General features: G+C 47.4%; 2 protein-coding genes across 2 annotated transcripts; both read left to right on the forward strand.

Annotated features, from left to right (window-relative positions):
- The first annotated feature begins 4,914 nt into the window (after positions 1–4,914).
- Positions 4,915–5,774, forward strand: LOC123050646 (auxin-responsive protein IAA14-like). The gene has a single exon (XM_044473406.1). The coding sequence runs from the start codon at positions 5,338–5,340 to the stop codon at positions 5,671–5,673; it is 336 nt and encodes a 111-aa protein (XP_044329341.1). The 5' UTR covers positions 4,915–5,337; the 3' UTR covers positions 5,674–5,774.
- Positions 5,775–24,744: 18,970 nt separating this feature from the next.
- LOC123050647 (auxin-responsive protein IAA14-like) lies at positions 24,745–25,147 on the forward strand. Its single transcript, XM_044473407.1, has 2 exons — positions 24,745–24,998; positions 25,093–25,147. The coding sequence occupies exons 1-2, from the start codon at positions 24,745–24,747 to the stop codon at positions 25,145–25,147; spliced, it is 309 nt and encodes a 102-aa protein (XP_044329342.1).
- The last annotated feature ends 1,731 nt before the right edge of the window (positions 25,148–26,878 follow it).

The raw sequence follows: 26,878 nt of genomic DNA on the forward strand, positions 1-26,878 counted from the left end.
AAGAAAGTTGAGAGGGTTACGACAAAAACTGGATGCACTTCGTGTACAAAATGGACAATCTCTTTCAAAGTATCAGGATTTCATACGGAAACTCGTCTGTTACAAAGGGATTTCATTTTTTAAAACTTATTTGAACTCCTGACTTTTTGTGTGTTCAAAATGCACCATTCAAAGCCACATCATCATTTTTCAATCCTTTCTGACTTCATTTGTTATTTTTCATGCATTTACTAATTATTTTGAGCTATAAGACCCTAAAATTGAAAAGCATTTCAAATGAACCTGAAATTGAAAAACCCTACAAATGAACTCTGAAAAGGTTGAAAGTTGGCATGGTATCATCATTTCACCCACATAGCATGTGCTAAAAAGTTGAGAGGGTCCCGGCAAAAGCTGGAGGCACTTCGTGAACAAAATGGACAATCTCTTTCGAAGTATCAGGGTTTCGGAGGAAAACTCATTTGTTATAAAGGGAGTTCATTTTCTTGAACTTATTTGAACTCCAGACTTTTTGTGTGTTCAAAATGCACCATTCAAAGCCACATCATCAATTTTCAACCCTTTCTGACTTCATTTGTTATTTTTCATGCAGTGACGGATTGTTTTGAGCTAAATGACCCTTAAATTGAAAAGCCCTACAAATGAGCTCTGAAAAGGTTGAAAGTTGGCATGGGATCATCATTTCACCCACATAGCATGTGCTAAAAAGTTGAGAGGGTTACGGCAAAAGCTGGATGCACTTCGTGAACAAAATGGACAATCTCTTTCGAAGTATCAGTGTTTCGGACGAAAACTCATCTGTTACAAAGGGATTTCATTTTCTTGAACTTATTTGAACTCGAGACTTTTTGTGTGTTCAAAATGAACCATTCAAAGCAGAGACTGATTTTGAATGGTCCATATTCAACACACAAAAAGTCTATAAAGATCGCCAACCCCAACATAAAAAAATGAGCATAGATGCGCCTATAGAGAGAATTCAACCTAAATTCATAATAAATTTCTATGAATTTCAAAGAAATTTACTCTGAATTTAGGTCAAATTCCCTATATAAGGGCATCTATTTTCACTTTGAGAGGAGCTCAACAAGGCAGAGAGGGATGGGCTTATAAACCAGTGTGAGCGCCCTTCGGTTGGCGAGGTGGGACTGAACTCTGACCGCAACGAGGACCAACCCTTTAGTCCCGGTTTGTGGCACAAACCGGGACTAATGGTCATGGGCCAGGGGCGAGGCGCATTGGTCTCGGTTCGTGCGTGGAACCGGGACCAAAAGGTCCAGACGAACCGGGACCAATGGCCCACGTGGCCCGGCCGGCCCCCTGGGCTCACGAACCGGGATAGTTGCCTCCTTTGGTCCCGGTTCGTGAGCGAACCGGGATTAATGGTATTACGAGGGCCGAACCAATGCCCTATTTTCTACTAGTGCTCGTTAATATTCCAATTATTTTCACCTTGGAGTCTCGTGTTCAGAACGATTACAGGTGCATACAACTTGCAGGCATGGTCCAAAATAAAAATATATTCATTGTCGGTGTCAAAACCGGTGGATCTCGGGTAGGGGGTCCCGAGCTGTGGATCTAAAATCGATGGGGAACAAGGGATGATGAACACGGTATTTACCCAGGTTCGGGCCCCTCGAAGAGGTAAAACCCTACGTCCGGCTTGATTATATTTGATGTATGGTATGGTTACAGAGTAGATCTACCTCGAGATCAAACGAGCTAAACCCTAAGGTATGAGGTGATGAATGTAGCCTCCTCCTAAAGCCCTAAACCCCCTAGTTTATATAGACACCAGTAGGGTTAGGGTTACAAGCCATCGGTTACAATGAAGGAAAGATCACGCTAAACCTGACTTGGAGGACACACCACGACTCCGAAGATCTCCTGTCCGGTCGAGAGTCCGCTCTCTAGCTTGGGCCCATAGTGGCCCATCAATCCAGCCCATGTGTAATAGGTTGACGACCTGAGGATCCCTTAGCCCAGGACTCCCTCATTCATGAAAACACATAGGGTTCATACCTAAAATCATGTCACTCGCTCCCTAGTGACAAACATTAAGCATAGCAAGATCATTGCAACATTAATCCCAGAACATAGTGGATATTAGGCATCAAGCCCTAACAAATATGGTACCTATTACATAAGAAATCTCATCTGATTCACATCTACCTTCATGTGCCTACTGGGAAATTACTCACATATGGGTGGAAGCATCATGACATTGTTGTTAGAAAAGGGTTGGTGATGACGATGGCGACGAATCCCCCTCCCCGGGGCCCAAAACAAACTCTAGATCGCATCTCCAAAGGAAGAACAGGAGGTGGCGGCGGCTCCGTATTATAAAATGCATCATGGATTTTCTATGATTTTTTTCTAAGATATATGAGATTTATAGGCGAAGGAATCATCGTAAGGCAGTGCTCGAGGGCCCAACGCAACCACATGGCGCGACCAAGGGGACCTGCGCTGGCAGGCCACGTGGAGACCTGGTGGCCCCCTTTGGTCCATCTTCAGTCCGCTGGCCTTCTTATTTTCTGGAAAAAATCCTCAACAAACACAGTCCAATTTTAAGCGCTTCTATTTCTGCACAAAAATAACACCATGAGAATGCTGCTGAAAACAATGTCAGTCCGGGTTAGTTTCATTCAAGTCACGGAAATTATAGGCCAAAACAATAGCAAAAGTGTTTGGATAAGTAGATACGTTTGAGACGTATCAATAAACTCTCGGATTATGCCCCCTATATGAGTCCTTCGCGAAAACCATTGATATCACTGATTGCCAGTGTCGATGGTCGAAGCTCCCTCCAGGGTCTGGTGCATGGTTGTGGCATTACCCCCCGCCCCTACCCCTTCCCGAGGTTGGTTCATTCTGTACGTAGGAAGATCATACAATGCCTCTGTTGGCATGGGCTTGGGGCCTGTCGAGGTGTGGGAAGATGAGGCCTTTCCTACCGGTCTCTTTAGTGGTCTATGGTTGCACACCTAGGGTGAGGGAGGATTCGAGGCCATGGATGCCCCGACAGCGGTCCTCGTGGGTTCGCGGCTGGCTCTCCGGCGGGAAGCGTTGAGGCAGGTGTTGGTGGTGTGCTTGACCATGTGGGTACCGTGGTATGCGGTTGCTAGTGGTCATTGCGAAGCTGTCGCCGGCGATGGCGGCCTGACGCTGATCTAGATCTGGAGTTCCCAACCCCTCGTGGTGCTCCCCCGTTAGGGGTGGGTCTGTGGCTTGTTCCCGCGACGTGGTTGGTGGAGGGACCGAGCAAAAGCTTTGCTTCTCGACATGGGCGGTGATAATGCATGCGGTTGTCGTAGTACCCTTGGGGTGCCATCTTGGTCCTTTACTCCGGGAATCTGCCCTGACTCCTCCCGGCACTGCTTGTCTACCGGGCGTAGACACAACCCCCGAAACTAAACTAACCACATAGTAACAAAAAAAAGGGATTTATTTTAATTTTTATTTTATAAAGAGAGCTTCCTCTCAGATTTCATTTAGTAGAAACCATAAAGTCTCTATCTTACAAGCGCGAGGACCAAAAGTATAAAAAGAAGAAGAATTAAACTTGCCACCATCACACTCCCAAGTGTGTACTCCTGGACACGTACGTACCTACGTACGCGACACAGGAGCTTAGCACACGACGCGAGGAGGAGCAGGAGCCAGAGCGCGCGCTGCCAAGCAGCAGACCGAGCGAGCGAGATATCTGCGAGGGGCCCGACGGCGGCGACGGCGACGACGTACGTACGGAGGCGGAGGCCATGCATGGACGACGTGGACGTGGGTGGCGCCGATCGTACGTACACACGCCATGGCCGTGCATTCATGCGCACCAACTTTCCTAGTAGTTTCGTGCGTGCCGGCCGATTTGGCACGATGCGAGGCGAGAGGAGGCCCACGTACGTACATGCCCTCGCTTGCCCGGGTTGGGTTGGGTTCGTGTGGGTGTAGGCCTGTAGGGTCGGTTTGTTGAGGCGTGAGGGGAGTGAAGTCTATTTTAGTCCGTACTTTGACCTCTTTGATCCCGATCAATATCAACCTTGCACTGATCCTAAACCTGTTTGTCGCACGAAAATAGGCAATCCTGACCGGGATTACCACTACCAGGTTCTCTCACCGACTTAGGGGCCCTACATCCTACATGTCATATTTTTCTTTCTCGCTGTTGTTGCTTCGAGCTGCCTATGCCCACCTCGTTGCAAGCACTTGCAGCAGTTGGCACTGCGGTGCGTACCAAACTCTGGTATGCCCCAACGTTCCCCAGGTGTCTTTCCGCCGGTCGCCGGCAAGGTGTGTCGTGCCGCCGACCTGGCCGCACGTTCGAGAGCAGACTATGATCCCGGGCAGGATTGATATATTCCCGGTGCACCAAATTGGTCCAGGGTTGATCTTGACCGGGATTACAGAGGTTAGGATACCGATTTCAGGGATTGAAAGGTGGAGGTTCAATTCCAACGAGGTCTACGAGTTCAAGGTTTAAAACAGACTTTACTCGCGTGAGGGCCACAGAGGAGGAGATAGAGGCAGGCAGGGGAGAAGAGCGTCGTCAATCGGTTGCCATTTTCGGGTCGGCAACAAGATATGAGCATGATAGCGACTGTCCGTTTTCAGCCCACTGCATGGCCCGGGCGAGCGCACGATGCTGATGATGATTAGGACACGAGCCAACCAACGAATGGTGCGAGCAAACGTACTTGACGCACATACATGATGATGGATGGAAATTGTTGGTGGCATGCATAACAAGGGCCAAAACGCCCGGAGCATGTGTTAGAGCAGTTTGGGAATGCCTGCCATTTTCAATTTTTCATCCCGGCCCACAGCCCGGACGGATCTCTTTTCTTCCCAGTCTCCTTCTCCTTCTTCTTCACGGATAGGAGGGAGCTCGCCAGCTGCATGCATGCCATTCTCGGCTCAGCAACCAGATACCGGCATCACGACAGGGCTGCCATTCTCGGCTCAGCAAGCTCTTGCCCATTCCCTGCAGCGAGCATGTGAGGCCGTGAGGGTGAGGTCAGTAGACAGCCGCGTTCCTCCGGCTATATATGCAGCCCAGATCTCAGGCGGTCTTCATTCCTCCCACCTGGCGCCGGCGACTACCCTCCATCGGCTATCCCCAGCTACGGACGACCGTCGGCACGGCGCCGACGACCCTCGGCTTGGAGCTCGCCCTCGCCCGCGACCCTCGACGGTATCTGTTCTGCTCACCTTCATAAGCAAGAAGAAGGATGCCACCCCCGTTCGCCGTAGGCTGACCATTAGTTTACCTTTACCCTCCCCATTTCCGACCTCTTTTTTCCGGAAATCTGCAGGCCATCCACCCGATCGAGCCCATCCATGGAGGGAGAGGCCGTTGATGCCGAGCTGCGGCTCGGCCCGCCGGGCTGCGGCGGCGGTGCGTCGTCGGCCGGTTGCACCGAGAGCAAGTACGTCAAAGTCAGCGTGGAAGGAGCCCGGTACCAGCGGAAGGTGGACCTGAGAGCATACGGAGGGCACGCGGAGCTCAGGGCGGCGCTCCTGGGCCTGGCCGGCCACATGCTGGACCTGGCCGTGGCCTACGAGGACGACGCCGGCGACCTCTTGCTCGCCGGCGACCTCCCCTGGGACATGTTCGTCCCCGACTGCAGGAGCATCAGGATAATGAGGCGATCGACGACGGTGACAAGCAGCTAGAGCTAGCTAGGGCAGCAACGCAACATCTCCGTGTCGTTGTTGCCGTTGGTGCTTTTCTTAGATGCGTTTATTATGTTATTTCTACGTCTTGTTTGGTGTTGTTGCACGATAGTGTCAGTCATGTCGTCCTCTGCATTCTTCAGTCTCTTGGGTCGGTCGATCACAGAGAATAAGCATCTAGCATTTGATTCACCATAGTTAAGTTAGATAGAGCATCTGTTAGCTCATGATTGTGTCACGTCTGCAGATGCATCTACAGGTGAAACTCTGAAACGAGGGCAAGTTCAGACTCTGAAACTCTCGCAACAGCCTGTTGGAGTCGGGCTTGCAAGTTCAGACGCGTGTGTGTGCCGTGGCCCGTGGTGGCCTACTTGTAAACGTGTGTGACATAGGGACGACAACGAAGGTGAATTGTGTGATCTCCTTCCCCCTCTCCCACGTCAGCTCCTTACCTAGCTACGACCCCAGAGCTAGCACGACCGTTCAGGCGACTACTTCATCAAGCCGCCCAAACACGGCTTCCCATGGTTTGAAGGGGGGATACGCCGCGCATCTTGCTGGAGCGGTGTGTCTCGTACTTTGAGCTCTACATGGTGCGGCCGCACAGCTGGGTCACCATCGTGTGGCACTGTACATGGACGGCTTCACTGCGATGTGGCTGCAAGCATATCGTCAGACGCATCCCGGCATGACATGGCACATATTCAGAGCAGCGGTAGAAGAGGAGTTTGGGCCTGAAGAATTTGAGGTGCAGATGTACCATCTGGTTCAGTTACGACAGACAGGCAGCGTACAGGAATGGTTCAGCTACAAGGCATCAGAACAACGGATCATCCACCGATTTCAGAGCTGGGCGCGTACGAGCTGCATCGATGGAGGTTGCTAACGCTATATGAACCGCGGCCTTGGTCACAGTCGAGCGATCTAACAAGGAAAATACAGCAACATTCAGAAAGTGCTTACTGAATTTGACGACGTGTTCGCCGAGCCCTCAGGCTTCTTCCCGTCGTGCCGCCAATATGACCATGGGGTCAATCTCGAGGCCGACACCACTCCCATCTACACCAGGCCTTACCGCTACTCACAGGCGCAAAAGGGTGAGATTGAGAAACAGGTGCACGACATGCTGAACTCCCTAGCGCGGACTTCTGACCCTACCCCGCGCGGTTTTTGACGACGCGCTCCGCGTGGTCTAGGGCTTTGACCGGCAGTGAAAGGGATTTGACCATTGTGGATTCGTCTTGATTTGTGTCGCGGTGGTGAGATGACATACCAAGTTTGCACGCATGCGTTCACACGTTTCCCTCCCGTCGGCTCGAAGTGGGGTGACTAGCACCCTACGTCCTGAACCTTTCCGCGAGACTGGCTGTTTTGTGGGGCAGGTGCCACATCCAAGCCATGAACATGGTACTTAAACATCGCACCAACCTTGTATACATATTCTTGGGACACATGTAGGTGGGAGTAGTGTTCAAGCCCTTCCTCGCGCGGCTATCGACGACACATGTAGGTGGGAGTAGGGTTTTGACCATGGTGGACTCCTCTTGGTTTATAATGCAATAGATCATGGTGAGATGCCAGACCAAGTTTGAGCACATGCGTTCACAGAATTCCCTCCGTTCAGCTCGTAGGGGGGGGGGGGGGGACCAGTACCCTACATCCAGAACCTTTTCGTGGGACTGTCTGGTTTGTGAGACTGATGCCACATCAAAGTTTGCATTCGGTATTTAAATATTGCACCACCCTTTCATACGTATCTTTGTGCGACATGTAGGTGAGGTGGTGTTCTGACATTCTCACGCGGTTTTCAATGATGCGCCCATCTGTGAGCCCGCTTAGTCTATCCCTTTGACCGACGGTGGAGAGGGGTCTGACCATGGTGGATTGCTCTTGGTTTGTGTTGGGTTGGTCATGGTGAGAGGCCAGACAAAGTTTGAGCGCATGCGTTCGCATGACTCCCTCCAATCGGCTTGAAGTGGGTGGACCAGCACCCTATGTATTGAACCTTTCCGCAGGACCGTCCCGTGGGTCATAAGAATTTTCTCATGGTCCTGTAACAAATTGTAACCGTTGAATTGTATTGAATAATTGTTGATACAATATTGTGCCGGTACAAGAAGTATACATAAGAGCCAAGCCGCACCTGACCTAGCCTTATTACAAACAGAGTAGGAGTATTAATCCTATTACAAGCAGTGGCGGAGCCAGGATAGGATTGGTCGACGCCCCAGGTGAGAAACTAAGGGTCAAAAAATAACGCCCCCCCCTCCCTGAAAAATACAGTTTCAAAGCATATAAAAGTCAAGCAGGGGGCGACGACGGCGACGCGTCTTCGGTCGGTTCTGTGCTTGTAGTCGTTGCTAGGTAGTCTATGAACCGGGATGTAATTTTTATTATATCTGGTGTTCATTTTATAAATTTCTCAAAAAAAGTATAAATTTTGAATTGCAAATCGGTGCATCCCGGCATTTTTTTTAACTTAGCTGGTTTAATAACAAATGCAAAATGTGAATTACTAAACCGGATTCCACATTTATGTTCTCTGCAGACCTACAAAACTAAGGAATACAATATGAAAAGGGAAAATCATTAAGAATTAATGATCTTTTCTCAATGAAGCATCAAATAGTGGCAACTAGCAAGAGAAATTCCCCGCAAAAGAAAACTAGCAAGAAAAATTGGGATTTGGAAACAGTGGCTAGCAAGAGAAATCTCTTCATCAACTAGCCTAACACGGGCTACGTACGCTACGTCAAAACATCTTCCTTTTCTGGTAAAAAAAGACTCTCGTATGCTACGTACCAGCAGCACAGGCCCTTCTGTCTTTGTTGTTTTCGTTCACTTTTTTGTTATTGGGCTGGCTAATGGCCCAGCAACAGGGGTATGAAGTGGGCTGCGCCCCAGGCCAGTTTTTTTCCTCTAGATATATAGGCTGGGAAATTTGTCACGCCCCAGGCCACTGCCTGGGCTGCCTGGGGCCCAGATCCGCCCATGATTACAAGTTGTATTCTAACATCCCCCGCAGTGTCAACGGTAGGCTCGACGACGTTGAGATTGAAGCAAATGTCTTGAAACGGAGTAGTCGCCAGGCCTTTAGTAAAGATATCAGCAAACTGAGCAGAAGTAGGCACGTGAAGAACGCGAACTTGACCGAGAGCCACCTTCTCTCGAACAAAATGAATGCCGATCTCAATATGCTTGGTGCGACGGTGTTGAACCGGATTCCCTGACATGTAGACAACTGAAATATTATCACAGTAAACAATGGTAGCTTGCTCAATAGGACGGTGCAGCTCCGACAGCAACTGGCGTAACCAAACCGTTTCAGCAACCGCATGAGCCACAGCGCGGTACTCAGCTTCAGCAGACGAGCGGGACACCGTAACCTGCCTTTTTGAAGACCAAGAAACCAAATTATTACCATGAAAAACACAAAATCTGGATGTGGACCTACGAGTATCTGGACAAGCAGTCCAGTCTGTATCAGAGTAAGCTGTCAAGGAGGTGGGAGAGGAGTTGTTGATATGAAGACCTAAGTCTAGTGTGCCTTTGAGATACCGAAGAATACGCTTGACATGATTGTAGTGTGGAATACGAGGATCATGCATGTATAAACAAGCTTGTTGGACAGCAAAAGAAATTTCAGGACGAGTGAGAGTGAGATACTGAAGTGCACCGGTAAGACTACGATAAAGAGAAGGATCAGAGAAAGGATCACCGTCGGCAGAGAGTTTGGAACCTGTATCAACAAGGGTACGGGAAGTTTGACAATCAAGCATACCAGCACGAGAAAGAAAATTCAGAGTGTACTGACGTTGAGACAAGAAAAGACCAAAGGAGTCACGGGTAACAGCAATACCTAAGAAGTGGTGAAGAAGACCTAAATCTGTAATAGAGAATTCGTGGCGAAGAAGAGAGATAATATGATCTAAAAATTGTTGTGAGGAAGCTGTGAGGATAATATCATCAACATATAGAAGAAGGTAAGCAGTGTTGGTGTTGTGATGAAAGGTGAAGAGTGAAGTGTCAGAACGGGAAGGGGTAAAACCGATGGTTTGAGCATAAGTAGAAAAGCGTTGGAACCAGGCACGTTGTGCTTGTTTAAGACCATAAAGAGTTTTTTGAAGAAGACAAACATGATTAGGATAGGAGGAATGTTCGAAGCCAAGAGGTTGTTGACAATAGACTGTTTCTTGAAGAGAGCCATGAAGAAAAGCATTTTTAACATCTAGTTGATGAATTGGCCAGGAAGAAGAGACGGCGATGCTAAGGACAGTGTGAATAGTGCTGGGCTTGACAACTGGAGAGAAAGTCTCATCATAATCGATGCCGTGTTGCTGAGAGTAACCACGACATACCCATCGAGCCTTATAATGTGCAAGACTCCCATCAGAATTAAATTTATGGTGAAAAACCCATTTGCCCGAAACGATATTTGTATTGGAAGGACGAGGAACTAACTGCCACGTGTTATTCTGCAGAAGGGCATCATATTCATCTTTCATAGCTGTGGCCCAATTAGGATCTAGGAGAGCTGATTTGTAAGATTTGGGTAGAGAGGAAGGAGATATAGATGCATGAAGATTGAGACGATCTTTTGCAGGTAAACGAAACCCGGACTTGGCACGTGTGCGCATGGTATGATCGTTAGTAGGAGCTGGAATGGGAATAGCATGAGCAGGAGGAGTGCGGGAAGATGTGGTGTACGCGTCCGGCGCAGCGGAGGAAGCGGACGCGGGAGATGGCGGTGAAGACTGCGGCGGTAGGAGGTCTGCCGCGACAGAGTGGAATGTATTTTCCTCTGCCGGGACAGAGGTGATGACAGAAGTGGTCGCGGCAGGATCCGCTACTGCGGCAGAGAATTTGGCAGGTTTCGCTGGATAGGTCGGCGGGTGAAAGAAGGGAAGATGAATGCGACGAGAGGGATTAGTGGACGGCGTGGGTGAGTTGGGACCTAATTGTTGACGCTCGGAAAAGGGAAAAATGTTTTCAGCGAATGTTACATGACGAGACACATGAACACTACCACTAACAAGATCTAGACAATGATAACCCTTGTGCTCGTTAGAAAAACCTAGATGGACACACGGGGTAGAGCGTGGGGAAAGTTTGTTAGGAGAAGTGGAGTAGGAGTTTGGGAAACAAAGACAACCGAAGACGCGAACGTCGGAGTAATTTGGATGAAAGAGAAATAAAGAGAAGTAAGGAGTAGTTTGTGGGTTAACATTAGATGGACGAATATTGAGTAAATATGTGCCAAGTGGAGGGCCTCAGCCCAGAACGTCGGAGGCATAGAATTGTGAACAAGCGCGAATGATGTCAATAAGAGTACGAAGAGAATGCTCGGCTTTGCCATTTTGAGGGGAGGTATAAGGACAGGAGAAACGCAAGAGAAATCCATATTGTAGAAAGAAATTTTGATTTTTAAAGTTGTCAAATTCACGACCATTTTCACATTTTATGAATCTTATAGGGAGGAAAAAGTAAACCGAGACATAGCGCTGAAAGTTAAGAAATATATTATGAACGTCGGATTTGTTGCGTAAAGGAAAAGTCCAAACATAATGAGTAAAATCATCAAGAATCACGAGATAGTACTTAAAACCAGATACACTTTTTATTGGTGATGTCCAGAGATCACAATGAAGTAATTCAAAAGGAAAAGTACTAGAGGATTGAGAGGAACTAAAGGGAAGGCTAACATGTTTACCCAATTGACATGACTGACACATAGAAGAATTATGAGAGTCTCTATTACGAGGTATTGAAAATTCACTAAGAAGTGTGGATAACACATTTTTATTGGGATGGCAGAGATGTTGGTGCCACAGATCAACAGAGGCCACCATAGATGTTGGAGGAGCAGCGGCCGGAACACCATGGAGAGAATATAAATCACCGGAGCTATTGAATCGAGCGATCTCAGCCTTGGTCCGGTAGTCTTTCACAGACAAACCAAAGGGGTCAAACTCAACAGAAACAAGATTATCAGTGGTGATTTGGCGAACAGAAATCAGATTTTTAATAAGGACAGGAGCTACAAGAACATCACGAAGATGCAAAGGCTTAATTGGGGATTGGATTTGAGCCTGACCGACACAGTAAATAAGAAGAAAGCAAATTACTCGATGCAGACATATGACGAGAAGCACCAAAATCAAAAATCCAATCCGTACCTGAGTTCCCTTGTGCAGCAAAGTTGTTCATGGCTTGCAGAAAAGCAGCTTGGTCCCAGCTCAGAGTCGAAGTAGAGGCCGGTGTAGTCATGGGAGCTTGCGGGTGTGGTGGCGTCGGCAGTAGGGGCGCAAGGATGGGCGTGCCGGTGTGAGGGCAAGCACCGGGCTGGCAGCCACCGGTATAGGCAGGCGGGGCACCATATGGCGTAGGGGCGGACCAGGGCATAGGCCACGCCTGGACTAGCCCTGTCCATGGATCAGGAGATGGGCGCCATCCGGGTGGCAGTGGTGGTGCAGTTGATGAAGCCAGGGGCGGAGCAGGAGCATCGTAGTACGGTGCGATCGTAGGAGCCGGCTGGTACCCGTCGTAGATCGCCAGTGTACTGTATGACACCACAGGTGTGTTGCAGAGAGCCGCGGACGACGTATTGGACGAAGTCACAGACGCAGCCGCGTAGTGCCTCGTAGATGACGCAGAGTAGTGCCCGACTGCGGCTTCTGCGGGCGACGCGCCGTGTTGCATGGCGCCGTAAACGTGTGGCCCGTAGCCATGCGCGGGCGGCGGGGTAAAGCCAGCCATTTGGAACGATGCAGCAGCATGCAGCCCGTAACCATGTGCTAACGAGGCAGGAGCGTGCGGCCCCTAGCCATGCTGGGGCATGCATGGCGTTGCATGCAGCGGGGCAGAGGAGATGGATTCAGCGACGATCGGTCCGGCGGTGGCGGCGCCAGATGCAATCGTCTCAATCGGAACAGAGGCGGAAGTCATCGATCGAAGACCTAAACTGATACTATGTTAAATTGTATTGAATAATTGTTGATATAATATTGTGCCGGTACAAGAAGTATATATAAGAGCCAAGCCGCATCTGACCTAGCCTTATTACAAACCGAGTAGGAGTATTAATCCTATTACAAGTTATTCTAACAGTAAAACACAAATAGGATAGTGCAAATGGAATCATCGCTTTTACGAAGAAAACCTAGCGGTAGGTGTTTCCATGCTTACTGAACAAGAGATTCATCAAATCGCGTTAAGGTTCGGAACAACTTTTCGTTTTGCACGAGATCCTAATATGGGTACACAAGGGGGTGTGAAGAGTACAGTGCAATACCCCACAACTTTAAAGTGTCAAAATGGTTTTAATTAATTAGAGAGATCGTGAAATTGGCGCACCGAAAGGGCGACGAAAAAAAGAAAGCAATAAAATAAAATAAGTAAATATAAATACAATGGACCATATTAATTTAATTTTTACACAAAAGATAGTTATTGAAAATAGGCCGGTGTAAAATATGTCTTTCTAGAGATTTCAATACGGACTACATACAGAGCAAAATAAGTGAATCTACACTTTAAATATGTCTATATAGATCCATATGTAGTTCTTATTGGAATTTCTAAAAAGGCATATATTTAGAAACGGAGGGAGTACTGCAGTAGCAATACAAATTTCGAGATATGGGAAAGGTCACCCTAATAATGTAGTTACGTTTGAATTATTTTGCACCTTGGGTGCCATTTAAATCCTGGATCCGCCCCTGCTGCATTCGACGTACGCAAATACACGAAAGTTTGTACTCACAATCTTCTATATCACTGAGCTCCCTGGGCAAAATCACCCAGGAGCGATCGAGGTGATCGATTTCGCCCGTGGCCTCGATTTTGAACATGTCAGGCGCGTAGGGTGGGCCTGTTTGGTCGGCGTGTGGGGGTGGGCCTGGGCTTTTCTGGCCAAGCTGGGCGTGGTGGCCACTAGGAAGGGGCTCATGTGGATGGAGGGCTCTCCCGTAATGGGGAAGTAGGCGCTTCAGCCGCAGTGTGCAGAGGGAGAGATGGAGGCTACTTAGGGTCTTCGTCGATCGTTCTACCAGGACTAACAGAACTGGCAACCCTAGATATGCTAGCTTGTCATGAAGCATTGGCATTAGCAGAAGACCTCGCGCTGACAAAGATCATTATTGCATGTGATAGCAAGACCGTAGTAGATGATATCAATGAAGGTAAAAGAGGAGTCTATAAGGCCATTGTCAAAGAATTTAATTCTAGGGCTAGTTATTTTGTTAGCTGTTTAGTTATTTTCGAAGGAAGAGCATCAAATTGTGAAGCTCACAACCTTGCCAAACACTCGGCTATGCTTGATCAGGGTCGCCATTTGTGGCTTATTCATCCTCATGACCCAACATGTATTCCCATAAACATTCACATTGATCAATAAAGTGTTGGCAATCCTCAAAAAAAAAAAAACTAGGAAGGGGCTCATGGGGTACTACGTGTCGCGTGGCTCCCTTGCTCTGCTCGGCTCGATTCTGGTGGGTTCTGTGCAACGGCGGAGCTACAACAATTTAAGAAATACTCTTTGTCAAAAAACATCTTACATTATGGGACGGAGTAGTAGTTGACACGCAGCAGCTGGTTGCCCTATGCCGCCCGCCTCTTTTGATTTGGCTACTCGAGATTTGGCAACCTAGCCTTGTTGCCCTCTTCGATCCGCTCCTCACCATGGTTCGTGCGCCTCGGCTGATGAGTAGCTGAGATGAAGCAGGTATTTCGGTGAAGCCTTGGTAGTTCTGATATGATAAGTAGTACTTGCAGGAACACCTCGCCGCAGTGCCTTTAGAGCACAACAGGATACAACGCCACTACCAACCTTGGATCCCATATTACTCATGAGAAAGGTGCATGCCGCTTCTTCCCCTTCTCCAATTTTTCAGTTCGGCAAGAGATTTTGTAGCATCGAGTTCATGTGGTCATGCATATCATTTGATAGATTAAGTCAAAGCAGTTCTGGAAGATATCTGCCTTTTTTTTTGCAAGAATGGCGAATTTGGATTAAGTCATATAAGTACTGTGAGCTATCTGCCTTTTTTGCAGGAGTGGCCATTTTAATTTCTGCTAGCTTGTGGTTGTTACATTATGTTGTTTAGAAATTTTACTATGTGTTACCAATAATTATTGAACAATTGTGTTGTAGCGTCTAATGGGTATTTATTTGGAAAAAATTGTAGTAGGCGGTTCATAATTTCATTGCACAAATTCAAGGTTGTTCATGTGTAGTTAATTTCCTCCAATTCTTCTGCTTCACGTATGATCTGAATTATAATTGTGGTGCGTGCTCATTATATGTCCCGTTGCCATCGCTGCACTCAATGGACGTCTGCTTGTGCTCAACCAGGCCACTTCGCTGGCACCCTAAAGTGGATAACCCCTCCAAATCTAGCGGCAACTGATGGCGCTGCTCCTCTGGCCAAATCCGGCCCAGAAGCTGCACCACTCTTTCTTAGGTGCTGCTGCCATGGGTGGATTCGTGTACGCTTTTTTGTGCTCGGTACTTACTCTAATTGATTTCATGTCACTGAACATAAATCTGCTCCTTGGAAGGAAATGTGCCGTGAATGCAAGCAGTGTGCCATGAGGATATAACTTTAGTTGTTCTATCATTCCGTTTTCCAGTTTAAAAAACCATAATCATCAGGTTCAGACTCGATAAACTGCTTTGTTTGGCTTACTTTTTTTTCAGGGGAACTACTACAACTAGAGTGGATTAGTATCACCACTACCCTTTTTGAAGAGCAATTTTAATTTTTAAGTCTCTCGGCCTAAGGGTGTGAAGACTAAAAAAATTGGTACTGATGGTGAAAAGAGTTGTACTATATGACATCAAAACACATCGCATCTCAGGTATTTCTATTATGCAAGGATGCTATCATTTATGTTGCACATTGTCAAAAGTGTTTGTTGTTCCTCTATTGGAAGTTAATAGTACAGCTTGATAGTTTGCCATAATAGTTGGTGTGTTAGTGTATTGTCATTTTCTGCTAGGATAAAGGTTCTACCGATTGACAAGCTAGGCTAAGCCCATTGGAGGAGCACTTAATTAGTGTCACATACAGAACAATTGACTTTGTTAATTGTGGTTTTACTAGAACAATTGTACTTCTGCAATACTCCAATGCCATGTAACTAGTGTGCTACAGATTGCATTTGAGGAATCATAAAATCAGATCTCTGTTTGTTGATCATTTTGATTATGCTTTGAGGTATGTCAAGTTGTATCCATTCATGTTGGCAGTATTTTGGAAGTACATGGTTGATAGTCAGGTAATGCTAAAGAAAACATATATTTCTTCATAACTGCTCATGTTGATGGCTGAAGAAATAACTCTGAAAACCGACAGTATGTGAGTATTCAAATAGGGGTAATATCTTCTTTTGATTCCATGTTTGTGTGGGACAAACATGAATCGTGCACATGCATGGATGATGTGTTACAGTAATTGATTGATTAGAGTGTGTACTTCTTCTTAGTTTAGTATTGCATTTACATTATATAATTAGTTCATCAATTCCACGGCTGATGCGAACTAGACATAATGATCCCTTGAGCTTGCTTATGCATGCACATGTCCCCTGATTAGCCGTTATCAAGTTATTACTATGTTTCTTATTCATTTATGCCATCTCCTTTCTTGGTCTAATTTTTATTTTTGGTCCTACTAATGCGCTCTATGATAGAAAAATGAGCTACTTGATTAAGATTTTTCTATCTAAGAATTCAGCAGTTGTTGACTTATTCCTAATTGGTTGGTGTCGTAACGTCTCTTTCAGTTGTAGGAGCAACTGTGATGACCACCCCTCGGAGAAACTGATGTGGCCGGGCGGTTTTAGTACATATGTTTGAGGTTTTCACACCATGGAAGGTGCTTTCATGTGTTTTCTTTCTTGCTACTAGCCTTGATAATCAATACAGTCTATATTGTTCTACTTAAAATCAACAACATAGAGAATAGGGTTGCATAAGTTAATCTTTCCGCTTTATAACATTGATGATTCCACTGTCAGCACAGTGCTGGCAGAGGAAACACCAATGCCTGTCTCAAAGATGCAATAAGCGCAGTGTTCTATTTATGAAGTCGAGTCTTCTTTGATATGAACGTCTATATTTGTAGTTAAAAGCATGGTTTTGAGCGTAGGTTACAAACTGAAAATTATATATCTGGAGCTGCAGGGCCATAGTAGTTAATGAAATGTGGTGGATGTTTTATGTTGTCTTAGAATTATATATTTCAAGAAATATATGGAATTTTAGTGAGCCTAAATTTCATCTATTGGTCGTCCCACAAGTATACATATCACTGAATGATGGTATCACTATTTCGTTGGAAATAGTTCAGTGCTGAAAGGTCTGCGATACGTTTCTTCTCAGGCCTTATCCGTGAAAAGATCTTTTGGAATTATATTCTTTGTGCATAGCTGTTGGAATTGGATGGCTGGTAGTTGTGCCTCTGTCAATTCCACACACACATATTCGGGTATATGAGGTGCTGCACTCCACTCACCAATCTGGGACTCCAGGCCTGGTACTAAAATTGGACTATGAGAAAGCTTTTGACAAGGTTGACCTTGGTTTTCTCATAGACCTTTTAGAGAAAAGGCGTTTTGGTCCACTCTGGGTGAAGTGGATCAAACAAATCACTCATCTGGGATCTGTAGGTGTCAAGATTAATGGTGTAGAGGGGAATTTCTTTGCAACTAGTAAAGGTTTGAGACAAGGAGATCCCATGTCCCCCCTTTTATTCAATTTAGTAGTACATGTGCTAACTAGGATGCTCATCAAATCATCTTCTCATGACATGATTAGGGGGTTATGCTCTGAACTTATGCCTGGGGGGGGGGGGGGGTCATTTGCCTGCAATATGCAAATGACACCATCCTATTTTTGGATAGAGATGAGCAGAAAGCCTCTAACATGAAAATGATTCTAACTTGCTTTGAGAGAGTCTCTGGTATGAAGATTAATTATGCCAAGAGTGAATTAATCCCCATTGGGATTCCTAAAGAAGAGATCAGTAATATTGCTGATATTATGGGTTGCACTGTGGGTGCATTGCCTATAAAACATTTAGGGATTCCTTTACACTATGACAAACTGAGAAGAGAGGACCTACAACCTCTAATAGACAAAATCCTTAAAAGGATGGCAGGTTGGAGAGGGAAACTTCTTTCCTATGCTGCTAAACTTACTTTAATTAAAGCTTGCCTCTCTAGTATCCCAGTGTACTTGCTTTCCTTCTTCAAATTCCCCAAATGGGCTTTAGATTTAATTAACAACCAGTTAGCTTAGTGTTTATGGAGTGACTTTGAAGGCAATAGGAAACTCCATCTTGCAAATTGGCATTTAGTCTGCATGAAAAAAGAGCATGGTGGCCTAGGGATCCATAACATAAAGGATGTTAACCTCTGTTTGTTAGGGAAATGGGTTAGTAGATACGTTAAAGATGAGGGAAAGCTCTGGAAGAGCATCATCAAAGAGAAATATGTGAAGAACTCTCCCAACATCTTTGCTAGCAAAGCACAAAACACCTCTAGGTTTTGGCAAGGTGTTATGTGGGCTGCTAAAGCTTTGAAATTTGGGTTTAGATGGGTAGTGGGTGATGGTGCCAAAATCAGATTCTGGGAAGACATTTGGTTTGGCACATCCCCTCTGTCTGTGCAATTCTGGCCTTTATATACCATTTGTCACCAGCAATGTGCTACTGTTGCTGAGGTCTGGGATGGTCAGAACATAAAGCTAACCTTTAGGAGAATTTCACCCCCTACTATGATGGAATCCTAGTATGAGCTTGAACAGATCACCAAGGGCATCCAACTCACTGGGAACTGTGATTCCTTGATCTGGCAACTTGAGAGCAAAGGAGAGTACACCATAGGGTCCCTCTATAGTATCATTAACTTCAGAGGGGTGCAACCTGTGTTTATCCCTTCGATCTGGTCCATTGTCACCCCCCTAGTGTGCAAGTGTTTCTCTGGTTACTAGCTCATAACAAGCTAATGACCAAATATAACCTAGCAAAAAGAAGGATCACTAAACCCCCTGAATGTGTTTTCTGCAATGAAACTGAGAACATTCATCATCTTTTCTTTGATTGTGTAGTTGCTAGGCAAATGTGGCTTTTAGTCTCTGAGATCCTTAAAATGTGATTTGGGGGCTGGTTACTTTTCTATTGCCAAATATTGGCGAGCTAATAAAAATGTAGTGCTCGCAACTCCATCTGCTCCTGTGTGCTCCGGGGCAGTTTTTAATAATGTATTTTGGATGGATATTAAACATGTATGGAGGCAAATCCTGGCTGCAATGAGGAGATGGGTAATCCTCCACAAAGGGGATGCTCTGGTGAAAGTGGAGGCTTTCTGTGGGGAAGTCTCCTCCATCCTCAAGTCTCCCATGCAGATCACAGTGGGGTGATGACAGCTGGCCAGAACACTGAAGGTGTTTTCAGCCAGATGCTAAAATCCAAGCTGAACCTGGTGAACTCATGCAAGACGGGGCATGACGCTACCCCAATCTCCCCTCCAAGAAGCCTGGGAAAATGGACTGCCAAGCAGAGCACGCTCAGTCCAGTCATGCCTCTGGAGCTGCCCTGCTCACCTGAAGCGCAGGTGATGAAGCGACTCCGAGGAACATACGCTGAAGTGGTGCGCGGAGCTTAATGGCAGGATGAAGATGGTCTCGCTGCTTTCCCCGCTTGCACCTGATCTAGCTTGATAGAACTACCTCTGGAAATGTAATAAATAAGTAGTCTTTGATAATCCTGCTTTTGGAACATGGTTTTGCATGATGTTGTGTGGTACGCTGGTTTCATTTTATAAACTGGAGCCGGGGGGGGGGGGGGGGGGGTGCCCTCCTGATGATCTAAAAAATATTCGGGTATATGAATAAATGTGATGATTATTCTAATGTCATTTATCCGGCAAAAAAACTGACATTTTTTCTTAAAAAGTCTATGAAGTCATTTTCATTTAAAATAAAATATCATTGCTACTTTTTTTAGAAAAAAACATGATGTCAATCATGGTGTTGTCTCCTTCATCTGTTTGTGAAAGAAGTTTGAACAAGGGTAAAGATTAACTACGGTCGTGCGGCTATCTTTAAATATTTATTGGAGTTAGGCCAACTTCTCGCCGGGATTTGGAACACGACACGAATGGGATTTCTCACGGGTCTAAGTTTGGAACCTTCTTGGAATTGAAGATATGGCTTGATGACTACTCGGTTACGCATTATCGTCCAAACAAGGTGACTGTGTCTTGGACTAGGAGGTACTCACTACATCGTCTCCTGACCAGGTGGGTCGGGTCGAGGACCCTCATGGCGGTTCACTAATGGGACACTTCTGGCAGACCATGACATATATAAGGAAGACTCCACAAGACTTGGCACCCAAGCCAAGGACTCTCCTAAACCCTAGGCCTCCATCGAGCCTACGAAAACCACCTCAGAACATCACACCTGCTGGATTTTGGAGAGGGGATGTAGGGGGGGGGAGAGGAGAGGGACACCATCGCTGCTCTCTGTAACAGAGAGATGGGGAGGGATAACTACTGGTTCGGATGGAGAGGGCAGGCCCGACGCAGCTTAAGTCAATGTGCAGCGCCTGACTGTTAGGCGCTGCACATTACAAGTGCGGCGCCTAGCTCTTAGGCGCTACACATTACACGAGTGGCGCTGCACTGCTGGCTGTGGGGTCGGGCCTGGACCGGGGGTGCCACGCTGGCCAGATGTGTGGCGCCTAACCATGAGGCACTGCACAGTGTAATGTGGCGCGTTGCTGTCGAGCGCCACAAAAAAGGGTCAGCTGGGTGAAAAAAAATTCAAGACAATTCAGTTTGTGAATTGATTTCGTCCGCCGATCAATTTTGTCCTTTTTGCCACCACGTGACCATCCTTAAGAGCAACTCCAATGCGGCGATCCATTTCGTTCGCGCGAGTCCATTTGGGTCGGCGCGGACAGAAAAGCCGACCAAACGCGCTGGCCCAAACGGACGCGCGTCCGCTTTTCGTCCATCTGCCGACCCATTCCCAGCCCATTTTTTAGGTGGATTTGCGTCGGCATGGACACGAGACGGACGGGCGCGCTCGCCCGCCTACTCCTCCCTTGGCCCGCTGGTCGGTGGCTGCCTCCACCATTTCCCTTCACTTTCCCAAAACCCTCGAAGAGTAAGAGCAGGCGGACCAAGGCATACACGGCGGCCGAAGACAAGCTCATTTGTGAGTGTTGAAGGGACATTGGGCAATACCCCAAGACCGGTGCCGAACAAAAGTCATCAACCTTTTGGACTCGTGTCCATCGTGAGTCCCATGAGCGCAAGAAGTTTCCGCCGTACCAAATGCAAAGCACGCGCGGGTGGGTGTCCATCTCGAAGCGTTAGAAGGTGATCCAACAAGAGTGCAACAAGTTTTGTGCCACTCTTGAGAGCGTCAAGGCACGCCCCATGAGCGGCATCGGCATGCAAGACATGGTATGCTATCAAGCAACCCTCTTTGTGTCATTCCGTTTATGCTTGCATGTCCATTTCCATATCCATTTGACAATATGCTTGCATGCAATTTATTTGTAGGCATTCCAAGCTTTGGAGGCATTCAAGGTCCAACACGAAGGCAAGTCCTTCAACCTCTCCCATTGTTGGAGGGTCATCAAAGATGAGGAGAAGTTCAAGGCGCAATATGTCGCCCTCAAGTCGCGTGGGGGGAGGGGGGGGGGGGCAAGCCGTGGAGGAGGTTGGCGACAGCGAGAAGGCAAGGCCGCGGGGGAAGACCAACTCCAAGAAGGAGGACAAGCGGGATGCGGCATCGAACGCCTTGATCGCAAGCGTGGAGGGCATGATGACCAAGAAGGACTCAAGGGAGGAGGAGCGTCGGTGATACAAAGAAGAACAAATGAACGCCTTCATGGAGATCCAAAGGAGGAGGCTTGAGATGGATGCGGAGAAGCAAGCCAAGATGCTTGAGATGGAGGCGGAGAAGCAAGTCAAGATGCTAGAGATCGAGGCCGCCAACGCCAAGACCAAGGCGAAAGAAGTGGCTCTCGTGAGCATGATGACCTGGATGGAGATCATGACGGTGGATCTCAGCACCGTGTTACCAAGGAAGAGGCTGTGGTTCAAGAAGATGCAGGCCGACGTGCTCAAGTTCGACGATGAGTGACCTATGGCGGCGAGCGCCATCCTTTTTTGTATGCCAGCAAGTGTGCTGGCATGACCACGGCCGTGATAGCGTGGTCGAACTCCCGCCCTTTTTGTGTGCTGGCATGTGTGCCGGCCGCTGGCAAGCGCGCCAGCCGAACTGTGTGGTGTTTTCTAAAGCTGACATTTGTATGCCGGCACTGGCATGGTGCCGGCATGAACTTCGGGCAACGACGTGGCCGCTGGCATGAACTATGGCCGCAGGCCTTTTTTAAAATTTGAGTGCGGACATGAAACGGATCGGCGTGTGCGGCGCACTACGGACCAAAATCTCAAACGAGGCAGACGCCGAGCGGGCGGCCGACCCAAGCGGACAAAAGCACCGTCCATTTGCATCGACGCATTGGAGTTGCTCTAAGACAAGTACGTATTGGCCGTGCGTGCACATGCGCTCGCTTGTCTGCTTCCTCCCTTGTCGTTGTGCAAGGCAATTAATGCACACGCACGAAAGCAAGCGGACGAGGCGCGCGCATGCGTGTGTGTCTGCGTGTGTATGGCTGGCTGATGCCACTGCCATGTATGCGTACACACTTTGAATTAATTCAGGGTTAGACCGTACCAGCCGGCCGGTGCTTTGGTTAAATCTAGGCTAGAAATTTGGTCTCTTTGGCGTATGTGTCGTGTAAAGATAAGAGCGAAAACGCGGGTGGAAGACGGGAGATGAGCTGTACTTCGTCTTGACCAGGGCAGGCAAGCAGTTAAAACTTAAAACCAAGACGCCTTCACTAAACTCTGAATGCATGCATGCCAGTAAGTAATGTACAGTAATAGTTTGAACTACGTACGTGGCATCCATCTTGTGCGTGAAAAACACGCTGAAATTTCGAATGAATGGGAGAATGATACATCCATACCTTGCTGCGTGACGACGTGGGTCCTGGCCGGGGTCGTCGGTGATGGCGACGGTGCGACGGCTTGGACGAAGGTGCGGGGTCATACCAAGCTGACGTGTCATGGCTCCAAGCCTGCTGTATTAAATGTTCACAAGGATGGGCAGGATGTCGGCGAAGACGATGATGAGGCCATCACTCAGGTGGCCTGATATTTTCCCCACTCAGGTGTCCAAGTTTTGTTTACATATGGATGTGGGGTGGTTGTGTCTGTAGTGTAGGGTCAGGTAGGTTTGGCAGGCGCCTTTGTGTGCAAGCTGTGAGTTGGATCTGGGGTGCGTGTGTGTAATATCCATTTGTTCAGACTTCTCTTATGCTTTATTTGTTTGGACTTTTGCTTCTGTTTTTATAGCTTTTCTATTTTGATCAAAAAGTAACAAAAGCTCTTAAATCGGTGCTTTTAGACTTTTTATGGCTTTTGATGAATCAATATAACAATATTTGGCTCCAAAAGCACCTATTTAGGAGCTTCTGTGGCTTTTTGGTCAAAATAAAGAAGCTGCAAAAGCCCAAACGAACGGGGCCATATGTTTTGTAGCTTTTTCACTTTGGTAAAAAAACTAAAAAAAACTCATAAATAGGTGTTTTTTGCTTGGGCTTTTGGCTTATACCATTGTTCATATACCAAAAGCCGAAACAAAAAGCCCTATTTAGGAGTTTTTGTGGATTTTTTAAATGGAAAAAGTGCAAAAACAAAAATAAAAGCCCAACAAATAGGGCATAAGGCCCATGGTTGTAAGAGCATCTACATCGGGCCTGGTTAGTGACCGGTGACAAAAATATAATTCAGACAGGCTCCTCAAACCGGCATCCATCATATTTATCCCAGACCTTAGGCGGGTATGCGAGGCCCGAACGCGTCGGACCAGCCCATTCTGGCCCACCCTCTCCCCCGTTAATAGCCTCTGAATGAACGAACCTACACCGAAGTCAACAACCCACTCCTCTCTCTCTCTCTCTCTCTCTCTCTCTCTCTCTCTCTCTCTCTCTGCCTGTTCCCTCCCTTCCGATCGATGGCCAGCGACGGCAGCAGTGTTGCATCCGGTGAGGATCCGGATGGCGTCGTCAGGCACCATTACTCCTCTTGCCCACGTCGGTGCGGATGAGGACGTTCGAATTTGGGGCGCGGGTTGCATGCCGCCGGTGGCAGCTGGAGAGGGATAGGGCGGCATGGAGGACGCGATGGTCACGCGCCGTTGGATGCAGAGGACCAACTCCTCGCGACGGTCCTCCAATGCTCCCTCGTGACGGCAGGGACCGACGCTCGGCGGCTCCACGGCAAGAACGCCAAAGCGCTCCGGCTCGTAATCGAGCTGGCGGAGCGCGAGGCTGTGTCGGAAGCAGCTGCCAAAGAGAAGGCGGGCGGGATGGCCAAGGCACAGGAGCGCATAGTCCGGGGATGACGGGCATAATCTCCTCCGACGACGACCACTCTAACCTCACCCGGCCCTCCGACGGTTCCAGCTCTGATGGCGACGCCCCTCCGGCTGCGGACGCCTACACGAAGGGGTACAGTCGCACCAGCGACCGCAAGGGGAAGGCGCCGGCGAGGAAATTGTGATTTCTTCCACCTTTCTTTGCCTCCGTTTTATCTATGTCTTGCAATCATTGTTAGTATGAATTTGCACTGTCTGGCGATGAACTTTGATCTTTTGGTGTCCAATGACTATATATGTCCGGTAAGCTAGAATTTAGTCATATTTGTTGCTATTAGCGTGTTCATCTACATAGTTGTTAGTTTAAGTTGCATATATGTTGCATGGATTTGAGGATTCGGATATGAGGAAGACGATTGTGGAAGCAGCAAAATAAGGGATAAATGATCAATATCTGCGGAAGCGCCCAGACACGTCCACGGACGTTTGAGAGGGGTGATTATATTATATATATATGGGTTGTAGATGCTGTAACATGTCAAGACAACGAATGAAACACAGTCTGAATTCCCAAGCTCTTTTCTCTGCATGTTCCCAGTCCATCCATGGAGCCCGTGGACGCCCAACTGCGGCTCGGCCTGCCGAGCAGCGGCGGTGCGTTGGCGGCGACGGATAGGAGGTACGTCAAGGTGAGCATACAAGGAGCTCCCTACCTGCGGCAGGTGGACCTCAGGGCGTACGGAGGGTACGCGGAGCTGAGGGCTGCGCTCTTGAGCTTGGCTGGCCAGCAGTTGGGCTTGGCCGTGGCCTACGAGGACGAGGACGGCGACCTCATGCTCGCCGGCGACCTCCCGTGGGAGTAAGCACCCATCTCTGCATCTGAATGCCAGTTAACATCTTTTACGTTCACAAATTAACAAGTGGTTGGTTGTTGGTCTGATTTTGCATCGCAGCATGTTCGTCGATAGCTGCAAGAAGCTGCTCATCTACAAGAGGAGGCTGATTTGATTCCATCGTCTTTGATGTCGTTGCCGTACGTTGTTGTAGTGTTTCAGCCTGTAGTCTCCGTGTTTGTTGTAATTCACAGCATGACTCCAGGGATCAGTAATATCCAGTGAAAATATGCCCTGCATTTTCATCACATCAGTCCATTGAGCCATTGCACTAATTTCACATTATACAAAAGACAGCAAGTTCATTTATCACGAAGAAGATATAATGTCTTGCATGAACAACATATGCATGGTGCTCCACAATGAGATGCATCGTCCGCGTAAACCACATGCTAGCATGCAACACCGCAAAGGCTTGGAATGTGTTCATACTTAACAATTGACCATAGAAAAACAACAAAAATCACAAGCCAGATCAGTGGCATAGGAAATGTAAATGCACAGAAGTGCCAAAGAATCACAAGACATCTCTGCGCAAACCATCTTAGATGTTGCATCATAGGTAATGTAAATACATGGCAATCTAGTTCTCATACAACTAGTGCACATCACACCATGAGTAAGCAATGGATATGAAGACAAGCAAGAACGTTTACCTGGCCTAGGTGTAGGTGTACCTAGCGGCGGAGCTTGATGAAGATTGTTGAGGGGGCTAATAAGAGTTGAGGGGCGAAAAGATAAGGTATCCATGAACTCTGAGAAATCTTTGATATTCAAACCTAATAATTAGGGGTACACACAAAAGTTTCCTTTGGCCCCCATAAAGCTCCGCCAATGGGTGTACCCTGTGATGTATCCTGTCCAGCGGCCATCCCACACTAGTTGAAAACATGGCATCAGTCCCGGTTTCAGAGGGTCTTTAGTCCCGGTTCTGCAACCGGGACCAAACGATCGGGACTAATGCCCACCACTTTTAGTCCCGATCGTCTTACGAACCGGGACTAAAGGGGCTCCACATGGCCGCCGTGGGGCGCCCAGGCAGGAGGAACCTTACTCCCGGTTGGTAACACCGACCGGGACTAAATGGCAGCCACGCGTCAGCAGCTGCCAGGACTTGGGGTTTTTGTTTTTTTAAGGAGGGCTTTAGGGGTTTTGGAGGGTTCAGGGGTTTCATATTGTGTGAGCTAGCTACTACATATAGAGAGAAGTGACCTCTCTTTCTCCATGCTTGGTCGACGCTAGCTACTACAGATAGAGAGAACTTGACGGTAGCTAGTAAGCAATGAAGGAACCATTAATTACACAACATCGCCATGATCAATATATAGAGAGAAGTGACCTCTCTTTCTCCGTGCTTGTTGGTCGAACAACAAGTTTTCGTATATCTATTCGACGCTACTACATATAGTACACGTTGATGATCTCTAACATCATCCACCAAAATCGCATTGCAATTTCTGATGGTATTCTCCGTCTTCAGGTATGACGTGGTCAACAAAGAATCCCGCCAATTCCTCCTGAATTCCTCGTATGCGATCATTTGGTAGGAGTTAGTTCCGCTTCTCCCAGATCTAATTTAAAGAAGGGGGTCAATACATAGATATGAATGAAAGTCAACCCAATTGATGGTAATAAAATAAAATTCTGAATATTGTTACGTACTTCTAATTGTTTTGAAATTATGCCCTGCTCAGAGGTCGAGTGGCGAATGAACTCGCAAATGTAGTATCCACATAAATTATTCCCGGGTGCCTGCCACAAGCACTTTACGAGAATCAAGTTCAATTAAAATGATAATCAATTATGATAATGGTATTGATGAAACTAGAATCAATGAGAGATGCGC

This window comes from Triticum aestivum, chromosome 2D, assembly GCF_018294505.1.
Source record: "Triticum aestivum cultivar Chinese Spring chromosome 2D, IWGSC CS RefSeq v2.1, whole genome shotgun sequence".
NCBI lineage: Eukaryota > Viridiplantae > Streptophyta > Magnoliopsida > Poales > Poaceae > Triticum > Triticum aestivum.

What these genes read in the sequence shown, in the direction of transcription:
- LOC123050646 (XM_044473406.1), top strand. Translation starts at nt 5,338, where the DNA reads ATGGAGGGAGAGGCCGTTGATGCCGAGCTGCGGCTCGGCCCGCCGGGC.
- LOC123050647 (XM_044473407.1), top strand. Translation starts at nt 24,745, where the DNA reads ATGGAGCCCGTGGACGCCCAACTGCGGCTCGGCCTGCCGAGCAGCGGC. An exon ending in GCCGGCGACCTCCCGTGGGA is followed by an intron (nt 24,999 to 25,092) that starts GTAAGCACCCAT and finishes TTTGCATCGCAG; the next exon opens with CATGTTCGTCGATAGCTGCA.